This window comes from Castor canadensis, chromosome 12 (assembly GCF_047511655.1).
Source record: "Castor canadensis chromosome 12, mCasCan1.hap1v2, whole genome shotgun sequence".
NCBI classification, from domain to species: Eukaryota; Metazoa; Chordata; class Mammalia; order Rodentia; family Castoridae; genus Castor; species Castor canadensis.
The window spans coordinates 89238255-89252173 of record NC_133397.1 but is presented as its reverse complement, the minus strand read 5'-3'; the positions used below and the strand labels follow the sequence as shown (position 1 = coordinate 89252173).

The following is a 13919-nucleotide window of genomic DNA, read 5'->3' as shown; positions in this document are numbered from 1 at the left end:
GATGTTGACCTTCTCTTAAGGTGGTGGGCAGTGTTAGTGAGCACAGCTCCCGATTAGACCCAGGATCACAAAGGAAACTGGTAAGTGTGCTAAATACTCTTTTAACTTAGGACATTTTCAACTTATCCTGACTTTCTCCTGATGCCACTCCATCACAAGTTGAGGAATACTTACAGTTTCCAGCAAGGAGGAATATAGACTGTAGTCTTGTCTACTCTGTGTCCCTTTTAACACTTACTTTCCGGGTGCCAGAGTCGATGGGTGCATGTGGAGTTAGAATATTCTTCTTTTCAGGAGAGCATTGGGAAAGCTTGATTCACACATGTTTAACAGAATAATATTTATTTGATTGCAAATATATACGAAATAAAATTTATATTGATTCGGTATGAATGATAGTCCATAGCCACAAAGCAGATGTAGCTATATCTGCTAATTCTGCTCATGTTACTTAGAAAATCCTGAGATGTATAAAGGTGTAGATAATCAACTTCCCCGTTAGTCCAAGAAATCAATGTGCTAAGCCACACCTCAGTGTCCGTCAGGCTTGCTCAGCATTGGCCAAAGGAAGACTCAATTTTCTGTCAGCTCGATCCATGCAGAGCCTTCTGCCCTGCAGCACCTCTCTTCCCAGGGGCTGGAGAGGAAGGAGCTCCTGGCTGGCTAGCCATTTCCTAAGCTGGGAGTTTTTCCTAGTGGTTTCTGTTTTTACCGAGTCTTCTCCAGGGGAAAAACCCTTCCGATAATTTTGAGTTGGTTCCACGTGAATTTTTTAGAGTTCTTCACAGGCATGTGGTAACACATTTGGGTCCAGAACCTGGAATTGGGACAAACTGATTTGAAGCCTCTCCAAGTGACTGTGGGCAAAACCCTGAGAGCTTTTTTTACAAGATAAGGTAGAGACTCTGGTTCCTGGAAAGAACAGAACTTAACTAAAATCAGTTTCAGTGTTTGGTCATCCAAGGCAAGATTCACTGCTGCTTGTAATTCAAAAACAGTGGGTCCATTGACATAGTTCGGACTCAGGATAAATATCCCTCTTCTACTTTTCTTAATAATGCTCACAATGTCTTCTGCATACACTGGAAATAAATAATTTAATTATTTGCATTTGATATTGGTAAGCCTTGAGTCACCATAGCCTTCAACCTCCCAGATCTACCCAGGGATTCTCTGCAATGGGATTCCCTGCAATGGGTCCTCAGGTAAAGGGGGAAAGAGACATGATTTACCCCATCACTTTTACAATGTCACCTCTATTGATTGTTGAGGATACACTCTAGTGGCTGTTAATTTTATGTTCCTACACTTATATTCTATCTTCCTAAATTGTCATTTCCTCTAGGAACAATGCTCATTAAAAGCAGGTAATCAAGGTCAACATAGGTCAAGGGATCCCCAGGCTTCTGGTGGCACTGGAGGTGTCTGAGGCAGAGGATGCTATAGGCCAGCAAAGACTGGGTATCTAGTGGATCACTCCCATTGAAATGCTGGCTTGACCCACTGCTGAGGCTTGAAGGGCGAGGTTCCAGAAGTCAGGAAGGCCATTTGTTTCAGATGACAGAGATGACTTCCTGTGAAGGAGCCAGGAAAAGCATATTTGCTCTGGATGGCCTCTTTAGGGCCTTATACTTTTTTTTTTTCTGAAAATGGATTTTTTTTTTTTTATAATGATGGAGCATGTCTATGGAACATGTTTTTTTATGTGGTCACCCAAGATGATCTAGGTTCATGAAACCTCCCAGAAGATGTGTATCTCAGCAGAAAGAATGACACAAAATAACTTAGCCCTTGCATTGAACTGTGTGATTTGTTCTACATTTTTTTTCTTGGCATACAGGACCTACCTCCTCCTGGGGCCACATCTCTTTCAAGCAAACACAAGGTATATCCATATTTGTTTTCTAGAACTTCAGGAAACAAATTCAGGGCCAAGTGTTCTTCACTCAGAGATGAACTGGCCTCACTCTCATAAGAGCTCCATTTTGCATAGGATATGAAAGCATCAAATTCCTTTTTATCTGAGGAAGAAGAATAATAAAACAATAAAACATAAGCCATTTACACTTTTTACTCCTATCACAGTCCATATACAGATGCTTGAAGCATGCTAAACAGGTAAGTAATAAGATGTGGGATCCTTATAAAATGGATTTTAAAAATAAAAATCAACAGCTGCATCCATTTCAAAATCACACTGGTGAGTAGTATTGATTGCCCACCCCAAATCAAATTCTGATTTATGAAGCACTCATGCATTTTTGCTGGGGTTAGATCAAACAGCTGGGGCCTCCTGTGATTAAATTGTCTGTCCCCTGAAGGGCCTCTGAGCTTTAGTTGCATCTGCATTGTTTCTGTCTTGTCAGTTATACATCAAAGAGGAATCAGATACTATCAAAGCATGATACTATCCAGGGAGCCAGGCACTGCTACGACCCAGCCCCATGCATCCAATAGGAGAAAGTGTCTCCTTAGGTGGTCACGCATTACAGCCGTGCAATGGTCTCAATAGCACTGAAAAATTCCTATCACCTGGTAATCTCATAGCCATACTATCATAATGCTATGCATTCCTAACGTGTTTGTGGTGATGCTGGTGAAAATAAGCCCACTGGGCTGCCAGACGTATAAAGGAACCACAAAATTATTATGCATGGTATGTAATGCTTGATAATGATAATACATGACTAGGTTGCTGGTTATGTATTTACCGTACTATATTTCCATGGCTGTGTACAATGTACTCCTACTTACATACATACATGTTTATTGTAAAACACGGTCCCATGTTACACCGGCAACAGCTTCAGACAGCTCCTGTTTATCATGTCTCTTGATCATACCATTTCTCTTTTGTGCTTGATTTTATCAGACAGCCTGTAGCCTAGGTGTGCAGTAGGCTATGCCATCTAGATTTATGTAGTATACTCTATGTTGTTTACATAAAGTAAAACCTACCCTATGATGCATTTCTCAGAGTGTATCTCTGTTCTTAAGTGAGTCATGATGTACTTCTATTTGAATCCCTATATGTAAAATGAGGATAAGTTAGGTATGGTGGTTCACGCCTGTAATCCCAGCTACTCGGGAGGTAGAGGTAGGAGGATCATGGTCCAAGGTTGGCTCCGGAAAAAACTTAAGACCCTATCTGAAAAACAAACTAAAAGCAAAAGGACTAGGGGCTTGGCTCAAGTGTTCGAACACATGCATAACAAGTGTGAGGCTCTTAGTCCCAAGTACTATCAAATTTTAAAAAAAGAAAGATAAGGACAATAATAGCTCCTCAGTGGGCTGTCGCAGTTCACAAGAGATAACATACAAAATATGCTTGGTGTCTGGCTTGTATTTAGTCCCCTCCCTTCTAGATGGGAACTCAAGTTTACACAGAACTTGTTTTAGGATATTTTAAAGGACTCATGTGCCTTCTCCCAGTCAGTACTGGGAGAAGCAGAAAAATCTCATAAATTAACTCACATTATTTGGAATGGAACATCCATTCCAGCCCTTTCCACAACTTCTGACAAACAGAATTGTCACAAAATAGCTAGGAGTGAGGCTGTTGGCTACAAAATAGCTGTACACCTGCTCAGTGTGGTAGTAAGAAGTCTCAGTGGACTAAGCGCCAGGAAGAGAGGAGGAAGGTCCAAGCATCAAGACCGGAGGGTGCCAAAGGGAGCTGATTTATGAAGCACCTTGTTGCTTAGACTGGAACGAGGAGACTCAGGGCTGTGGCTGGCAGGTTTGTGCTCACAGTTTGAATATGTAACATCCCACAGTTGCCTTGTGAAATCCCAGCACACTAGGATTTTTCTACTATCTGGAAACTACATTGCTTTGGTAATAAAATTAAAGAATGGGATGTTAGATGGACTCTTAGGTCCTCCATAATTCTAACAATCTATACCTTTCTAAATTAACTTTAGATATTAATTTTAGATATTCATTAGCCTCAAAAGTCATTTTACTGGAAAGTATAAATTGGCCAGCAGAGGGCACTGCACCACTGTCCTTGAAAATCAGCTTCTGCCTGGAGATCTGTTTACCCACTCTTACACACAAGCTCTAGAATCTGAAGGTAAATAGCATTTTAATAAAAGATGCTGAAGGGAAACATTAAGACTTTGACTACATAATTTGCTCTATTCAAAAAAGGCTAATTTTAAAGAAAAATTATTCTCAAAAACATTTTTGGCTTCAGAATTTCTAGAATGTGTTCTAAATAATTTACCTAAAGAAACACATAATTGATGGACTTCTTTTGTTGCTTCGCTTTTAGTTTTTTTGGTTGTGTTTGTTCTGGTTGGTTGGTTCTTTACACAGGGCCTGGTACTTTTCTTACTCAGCTTTTCCTGGGATCTGACACCTTCTTACTGAATTTCTAGTGTGGGAAATCACCAGAGTTTGGATTGGAGGGACTTCCCTCCCCAAAAATAAGCCCTTTATCCCTGAAACTGAGCAGAATAGGGCTTCTGCTTCCTCCAAGCAATAGAATAATTTCTCTAAGACTGCAAATCTTCTAACCTGAGAGTTCCACGACTAACTAGAAAAAAACACAACAACAACAAACCAAATGCAGTTCTTCTAAACAAGCAAACACTAATAAGTATCATTAGCCTGTCTCCTGGGTAAATTGGCAAGATCTTCGTGAGTAGCGATAGTTCTTGTGCTTTGTTGAGCTTCCAAGTTATTGGGATATGTCCACTGTTCTAAAGTTTACAGATGAGGATGATTGAGTTAGTAACTAATGAGCTCTTGTTTCTTTTTTATTTTTTTTTTAATCTTGTTAAAGTGGACTTTTATTTGGTGGACCTGAGGTGAGCTCTGTAAGATTTTACATATTTTTTTTACAATTTTTAACGGGTTTTATTTTTCTGTTTTCATACACGTAGATAGTGTGCTTCAGTTATACAGACCCTCCACTACTCTCTTCTTTTTCTTCCCTCCTCTCTCTGCCCTGCCCAATTGTCTCCCTTACCTAATGAGATCTTTTAAGGCAGAACAACTGGGTCCAAAGACCCTCTGTAATAGGCTTCCAGAGGTTCAGTTTCAAGCGTGACTTCTCTTCAACTTTGGCTTATAAAATGACTGTGATATCTAGAATAGTTAACACACTTAATTGGCATACACTCCAGTCTTCAAGACATAATCATTGCTAACACATACTGAATTTTTCCATGTATTAAGGTGCCTTTCTAAAAGTATGTTTTACATCATGAGATCTTATAGCATCTTTTTTGATTGATGCTATTACAATCCTATTTTATACATAAAAAACTAAGACATTGATATGCTATTTGTCATATTGCCTTAGATTGATTAGCAGAGAGAATATTTCCAAATTTGACAAATATCACAACAGCATCATCTATAAGAATCCTTGTCAATAAAATGAACAAAAAGTGTTTTTTGAGTCTTCTCTGGTATGCAGCCACCAGACCTAGAGGAAGTCACAAACCCTCAGGGGCCTTATTTGTTCATCGGGGATTGCCAATTTCTTGAGCAACTCCTTCCTGCTCTGCCCTGGCTGGCAAGAGGCACGTGAAACTCTTTCCTAAAATAACACCAAGGAACGAAAGCCAATGGGTACTGATGGCATTTTTACTGTCCTGGTCATACTGCAGTCTGTGTCAGTTCTAAGGAGAACATCAGAGGGTGGCATGGGGGTGACCTTACCTCCAGGAGTCTCGTCCTTGCTCTGGTAGGTTCTCCACAGAAGCACTATCTCAATCCAGTGCATGTAGAGAAATGCACCCGCCACCAGTACACCGGCCAGGGTCATGACAGTACCAAGAAGGATGAACAGGAACACCACTGGGGAAGACACGGAAGCCGTGAGCCAGCACAGAGGCAGTATTGCCGTGAGCCTGCCCAACACCTGTTCCTGTTCTATTATCTTATCAAAATCAAAGCCAGTAGCTGCATTTCTCTTGAATCTGTGAACATCTCAAATCAAGTCTGCAGAGAACTATCCACAGTAAATTCTAGAGACCACAAAGAGTTGAGCTGTTCCTGATCAGGTGGCTTGAAATACTGATCACAGACATTTATTTATTCACAAATAAATTTCCACACAGTCCATTTGTGTCTCTTCCATCCCATAATATACATTATTATCCTATATTGTCATCCTCACTATGTCTTAGCTTCCTGACAGCAGGAGTCTTATCAGCTTACTTTTGCACCCTCCACCTTCCTAAAACAAGGGATCTATAAACTTCTGTAGAGAAAAGCCACCATCATGGAGCATCCTCCACAGGCCAGGAATGAACTTTGTCTTCCTTAAGCCTCACAAACATTCATGTTTGTTTGTATTATAGTCTTCTATTAACCAATTGAATGCATGGGTGAATGATATCAGCTTCATCTCTGGGCATCTTCTTAAATAAATTTAAGAGTTAATCCTTACTGGGAATTTCTACTCTAGCTTTTAAAAGGCTACCATTTGTGATATACACATAAAATTCTGTACAGCAAGCAAGATTATTCCTTCCCTTCTCCATACTCCATCCATCAGAACATGAGTCCACCATGCTCTTTAGAAGCCAGGAAGGACAAACAGCCGAGAGAGGTGTCAGCATCCTACCCATTACCCAGGGCCTGCCCTGCCTGCTGGTATTTGCAGAATGAGTGAGGGAGTAACTTTGTGAATGAATGAGGGAGGGAGAAAAGGAGGGAATAAATGAGGGAGGGAGTGAATGAGTGACTGAGTGAGTGAGTGAGTAAGAATGAGGAAGGGAGTGAGAATAAGGGCGGGAGCGAGCGAATGAGTGAGTAAATGAGAGTAAATGAGAGAGTGAATAAAAAATGAATGAGTGCATGAGCAAGACAAGGAGTGAGTGAGCAAGTGAATGAGTGAGTGAATCAGTGAGTGAGTGAGTGAATGAATGAGAGAGTGAGTGAGTAAATGAATGAGTCAGTGAATGAGTGAATGAATGAGTGAGCAGGTAAATGAGTGAGTGAATGAAGGAATGAGCAAATCAATGAGTGAGTGAATGACAGGCTTTTTCAGTCATAGAGTCTTAGTTAAGAAGACCTTTGGCCAAGGCATTAAATGGGTCAAAAAAGTGCTTAAAATGTTCATTGCTGTCATCATTACTATTTTCAGGGAACCCCCTTTCCTCTCAAGAGAAAGCAGTGTATTCTTGGACAACCTTCCAGACTTACCTTCTTTTCTTTCCTTCAGTTGGATGGTCTGAGTCGTGTTGCCAATGGAGTTCTGGGCAAAGCAAACAAACTTTCTGCTAAGATCCCTCTGAGTGACTTCTTTCAAGAAGACAACATGTTCAATGACTTCTTCCTTGAATGTGGATTTAATACTAGGAAAGAAAGGAAAATTCCATACCTACTCAGTACCATAAACTGACAGTCATTGGCAGCACTTGAAACGCTTATAAGTAGCCAAAAGTATGGCTTTCAGAAGAACTGAAATCGATGTCACAGGAAGATAGCAGCAGAATAAAAGATGGACAGAGAAGGCTCATTCTTGATTAAATTGTTGACTCTGCTAGGCATTTGCACTAAGATATCATTTGCTGGTATCCCTCTAAGAATTCCTTCCTGGGAATAGGTTTTAAGAATAACATTAAAATTATTAACTCCTATTGAGCATTTGCTATCTATCAGACACTCTTCTGAGCACTGAATATGGACCCTAGCCCCCTCCAGTCCTCACCACACACAAACCCTACAAAGTATGAACACGAACATTTTAATGTGGAAGTGACATGAGGAGACTCAGGTGATAGATGAGGAGACTCAGGTGATAGATGAGCAGCCCCAGGTCACAAGGCTGGCAAATGGCAGCCTGATTCCTGGATCTATGCCATGATTCCCCATCCAGGAAGTTGTGAGTCTTGGAATTTATTCAAAATTTATATTCTCTAAAAATTGCCAGTCTTCAAACTGTCATCACATTAAGTAATTGTGTTTATGTGATGAAATTTGAGGTTGTGCTGTTGTGAGCCTATAATACCAGTTCTTATTAACTGAATGCTTTCTGCCAGCCACAGACTATGATAAGAATGACGCATCTCCTGTATACACCCCTTACAGTGACCTTGGAAAATGGAGGTCATTATCCACAGATTACAGGTGGGATGATGGAGGCTCACAGGAGTTAAGGGTCACATTGTCACTAGATGGAAAACAGATTCAAACCTGAGGGTAGGTGACGGCTGAGCAAGCTCTCCTTGACACCACTACACCTCTTTGAACTTAATGCAATGTCAGGTTAAGGTGAGTTACAATGACTTTCCTGACCTTAGAAATTCTTGCTAGATGTTATTGTTCTGACCAAAGTCTGTTCTCTACTTTTTGTGATGATACATACTTTTCAAAGTGATATTACATTTATTCATTGAAATTTCTAAAAAATAGAAGAAGGCATGTCATGCATAGATTCTTACTTTGGGCCAGATCTTGAACAAATGAAGGGTCATATCCTTCAGTGATGTGTCTGATTGGACATGATTGGACACCAGCCCTTTAACCCTTCTGGGAACTGAAGACCAGCTTTTCTGGGCATTGGTTGGCTCTGAATGTCTAGAGTTTTCCTTTCTGATGTCCAAACTCTCTCACTGGTAAATTCTGTCCAGTGAGCTGGTGTTTGTACTATGCAGAACAATAAACAAAGTCTAATTTCTGCTAAAATGCAGTAGCTCCCAAGTATTTCAAGACAGTTGTCCCAACTCTGAGGCTCCTCTCCAGGTTAAATTGCTTCAGCTATTCTCCGCACATATTTGCTGTCAGACTCTGTATCATGGCACCATTTCATCTGGGTCCTTTGCAGTTCATTAATGATTCTGCAGTCTTGGACCCCTGAACTCACAACACAAGGAGTGGATGGCACTGGTAAAAACAAAGTGTTGGGGTGGGGACCAGCCTCTCTCATTTGTTGGTTGTACTTCTATTCAAGCAGCCTGAGTCAGTATGTCTGTCTGCTAGAAAGTTTGATTCTTAAAGCGACCACATCAAACTGCAAACTGTTACTAGACATTGAGCTTTAAAATCACGTTAGGGGCTGTGGGTGTAGCTCAGCTTGTACTTAAAACAAATTAAGATGGCTCTGATGTCACAGGTGACCAGGTACAATACATGGGAATGGAATCAAAATGTTTTTATGCATGGCTGGTTCATTGTATGCCCTCATCAGAAACTGTGTGGCCCTCAAGCTTAAAATTAACACAAACATTGCATTTCTGTATTCTTATTTTCATCACTACTTGGTGCTAGTGGCTACCCACTAACCAACTGTGTGTGGATTTTAGTCATTTCTAAAGGTGATTTGCAAGGAGTAAAGTTCACTAGTGTTTTCTTACCTTTTTTCCTCAGATATTAGGACTTCCCACTCCTGGGAAGACTCTTCGACATACCACCTTATCACAGGTTGAAAGTCCCTTTGGAAGCCAAATCGTACTTTGCAGTGAAGAGTTAAAGGCTTTCCTGAAAATTAAGAAGTCAGAGAAAACAGGAAGGAAGTGGGTAAGAACACTGTCAGGTGCCGGAAGAAAGATGTGGCCCGAGAAAGGATAGTGGTGAAGCCTGGTGTACAGGTGAGACAGGGGTGCCAGAAATGGCCAAATGTCAATACGTCTTATCCAGAAATGCATAAAACTCAGTGTGTCTGTACCTCTTAGGAAATTCTTATATCTTAAACACATTCTTAGCATGAAGATTAGCAAGATGCTATCACTAAGGATCCTGGTGTGGTTTGAAGGCGACGCCAGTAGAATAGGGGTTTTAGTGATATATCCAGTCTTCCTTGTACTTAACTGCTGTTAAAGTACAAGGTACAAAAAAAAACCCTTTTTTAAACAAAAGATTACTTGAAGGGCAAGGTGTGGCATCTCACACCTGTAATCCCAGCTACCGTGGAGGTGGAAACAGGAGGGTCATCATCATCTGAAGCCTGCTTGAGCAAAGTTAGCATGAGACCCTGTCTGAAAAACAAACTAAAAGAACAAAAGTTGGCTCAAGCCTGTAATCCCAACTACTTGGAAGGTGGAGATGGAGAGGATCACTGTTGGAGGCCAGCCCAGGCAAAATGTTACTGAGACCTTATCTCAGAAAAAAGAAAAAAAAAAAGTAAAGAATGGCACATGCCTGTGATTCCAGGTACATGGGAGGCTGAGGTAGGAGGACTGCAGTCTGAGGCAGGCCCCAGGAAAAAAGCATGAGACCCTATCTGAAAAATAACTAAAGCACAAAGGGCTGGAGGTGTACAGCACTGAATTCAAACCCTAGTACCACCACTATTTGTATATTAAAGGAACATAATTAGGCTACCATAACACTTAGATATTATTTAGAGATTAGATATTTAGAAATTACTTAGACACTCAGCTATTTTCCTGAACAATCACTATGAGTGGACAAGCATGTTCCTGGACTCTCCTCTACCTACCACCTCCACAAGGAATATCCAAATATCCATACATGCTCTGCCTCAAACTTAGAATTAAACCCTGAAATGGCAAGGAAATGGCCATTTGAAACTCATCTTTTCCTTAATGTTTCCCACCACTAATACTTTAAGCTTCACTACACCATATGGAATCTGACAATGTTATCTAGGATTAACTTTTTTCTCCCTTCTTTGTTCCTTCCACTCATGTGATTCCCATATTGCCATTACTAGTTCTGTCCTCAGGCTACACCACTACTGCCACCTGGCGACCTCATGTAATAATGTATCTTTTCGCATTTCTTTCTATAATAACTCTTTTATTAGCATTTAAGAAGGCACATATTTTACTGGACAAACCACCATCTGGTTTTAAATACAGCATTTTTTTATTTGACTGCATATGAAGTCACAAATGTTGATGAACTTGACAAGATGAAAGGAGATCATAAGGAAGTCAATTTCCATTCTCCCCCAAAAGAGGACACTGTTTTGTAATATATTTGAGCAGGGGTTGTAGTATATAATTCTCTTAAAAATAAGACCAAGAACTATATTCATAAGGGCTAATGCTACTTAAGTTAGTAAACTTGCAGATGTATCAATGGACCTAAGCAATGTATACAACCACCGCTTCCCGGGAATAATATAAAACCTATGGGTCATGTCCAAACACCAGCCACTCATCACACACTGCTCCACTTTTTCTCAGTGCCATCCTGTAAAGTCAGTTTTATGATTATGATTTGCATATCTAAGGACTGAGGCTCAGAAGAATGAAGTAACTTGCCAGGTCACAGAATAAAACAGGGTCCAGTCAGGATTCACACCCAGTTCTATTTTACTTTCCTTATATCACACTTAGACCTGCACAATGAGGCCCAGGGGTGCTGACATGGCCAACTTACCAAGTTCTACTTCCATTGTGTCCTCGATGGGCTCCAGAATGTCTGGTTTGAACTTAGTGTCTTCAACTAAAAGATGAAAACACAAATTGTTACTTGCACTGAGAAATCTGAAGTCCTGATTGCTGAAGATTTGGGGTGTTAGCTCAACACATTGATCTAAATGTTTTTGGTGCTCCCTCTCACTGTTTCCATGTGAAAAGCTTGCCACTGAGGGACTGGGACATCAGTCCCAGGTTGTGGCTGCTAGCAAAACAGTAGTCCTTCATTAATTTTTATCTGCCTGGATGCATTGTCTTCTACAGCAATCTGCTCACTGTGCAGAATTGAGCCCCTCTGTGCTTTCTACTCCAAAATTTCTTTTTGGTGCCATCTGGCTGAGGAGAAGGCAAGGCAGAACCCACCTGAGAATCTGCACGAGCATGAATCTACCCTGCCATGCTTAACCTCATGACTTGTTTCAAAAAGGAGAGTTCAGCCTTCAGTTATTTTATCCTTCACCTTCTGGCCACAAACTTTCATATATGCCTCCACTGTCAAGCTTCCTCCCCAAGCGTTCTAGTTCCTAGGAAAAGTCATGGTCTTTGCTCTCAAAGTCATCTATCTTACTTCTCACAGACTTCCTCATTTACACCACATTACTCTCTTATCTTTAATTTTAATATTTTTCTCTATATATCCTCATCAATATTTATGCATGTCCAGTCTCTCTATCTTAAAAAAATGAAAAAAAATCCCGCCCTTTTGTCTTGCCTCTTTGTATCTTACACTTTACATCAGCCATATTTTGTTTTTTGCAGAACTGCCCATGGAACAATGCCCCTAGTTTGTTTTACTTCCAGTTTTTTTTCCAGATAGGTTCTTGTGCTTTTTGATCAGGCCAACCTTGTACAGTTATGCTTTACCACCTGAGGGCTGAACTTCCTAAGCAGTGGGGATTACAGGTGTGCCTGGTTCATTGAAAGAGTTTTATGTACTTATTTTCCCAGATCCCCAACACTCCTGTAGAGTCTGATTTCTTCACTCATCACTATACTGAGACTGCTTTGCCCGAAGTCACCAGTAGTGTTCTTCAAAAACAAACAAAAAAACGAAACCCCCCAACTAAACCAGAAAAGTCTTCCAAACTTTATTAGAACAGTTAGAACAGTGAGAGATCCCTCCTGTTTCCAGACTCCTCCCCTCATCTTCCTTGTCTTCCCAGGCTGCACTGTGTTTTCTTTTACCTACTTGACATCAGCTTCTCCCTCTGCCTGCAGTGGCATCTTTTCTACTTTGGGGTGCTCATTCTTGCGCATCCCTCAGGTTTCACTCAGGCTTGGTTTACCCAGGTTTGGGTCTGGTGGGCCTCCCACATGCCCACTGCTCCTCTTTCTCTTGTTACATCATATTGTGATCTCCTGATTCCTATCTGCCCAATAATATGGTAAGTTCTCAGAAGCCAGAGAAAATATCCAGATGCTCATTTTTACATGCCTAGCTATAAGTCTGACCCATATCAGAAGTTCAATAAATATTTGTATGGGAACAAATTAATGTTAGGAGAATTAACAGACTTTGCAAGATGTCCATTAAGAAAGAGAAAAGTACATTCTGTCACCAAGAATTTGGGCGACTGAGGGATGCGTGAATAAAAAAGAATACTTACACACCACTTGAAGAGAAAGAGGTGCAGATATTCTAACATCTGTTCTCAGGAGCAATCCCATACAAAATTATATGGCTGAGATCTGCAGTAGTACAAGGCTGTGTTTAACTTGGTCCTAGACCTCTCCACATGCCTTGTATCTTGCCACAGAAAAAGAACTAAAACTGATTAAATTTTTCATTAAGAGTGGAATCAACCACTCTGTAGCCCTTTAATACAAAGCACGAGTGACAGTTTTGTTATGTTGTGTCCCCGTAAGCCACGCTTAAATTAATTACATCTTACCATTCATTTGTGGTGACAGTTGTAGATCTAGTAAGAATGATGCAAGGCCAAAGTTGGGGAAAAAACACACAAGCTACAGAAGAAGCAATCTAATAGAGCAATAAACATGAATGAGGCATTTAATTTCATTGTTAGGCAAGTGCAAATGAGGAGGAGGAGGAGAAAAGAAGAAGAGGGGGAAGAGGAGGAGGAGAAAGAAGGAGAAGAAAAGAAAAACTCACTTTGACACCAATCAAAAAGTCTGATAACACCCAAGATTATTTGGCAACAGTAGGACTGTGTTCATTGCTGATGGGAGTGTAAATTGGCTGCATTTTCCCTCAGTGTGCTACTATGTGTTTATGACACAAAGCAATGTTCTACTTTATCAATGGATGAATATGTATGTAAAAAAGCATAAAGGCACAAATGCAAAAGATATACAATGCAATATTGTGACTACACTGGGGCAGGAAGGGCATGGAAGGGATGGGAATGTGGACCTCAAACTTACCTGAAATGCTTTATTTCTTTTTAAAAAACAAGATTTTAAGCATGTGCAAAAACACACACGTGGTACACTAGTGATACGTACACAAATGTTACTTAATATTTCTGCATGTAAAATATTTAATATACTTAAAAGTTGTTGCAAAAGCAAACGAGGGAGAAATGTAAATGGACAACTCGACTTGTGACG

General features: G+C 40.5%; 1 protein-coding gene across 1 annotated transcript in view; it reads right to left on the bottom strand.

Annotated features, from left to right (window-relative positions):
- Window positions 1-325: 325 nt before the first annotated feature.
- The window catches only part of Il18rap (interleukin 18 receptor accessory protein), a 32180-nt gene continuing 18586 nt past the window's right edge, over window positions 326-13919 (bottom strand). The window contains 7 exon segments of the mRNA XM_020157388.2: window positions 326-709; window positions 712-1082; window positions 1848-2021; window positions 5674-5811; window positions 7165-7316; window positions 9318-9441; window positions 11311-11376. Coding sequence (XP_020012977.2) covers window positions 542-709; window positions 712-1082; window positions 1848-2021; window positions 5674-5811; window positions 7165-7316; window positions 9318-9441; window positions 11311-11376 — 1193 coding nt within the window. The 3' untranslated portion in view covers window positions 326-541.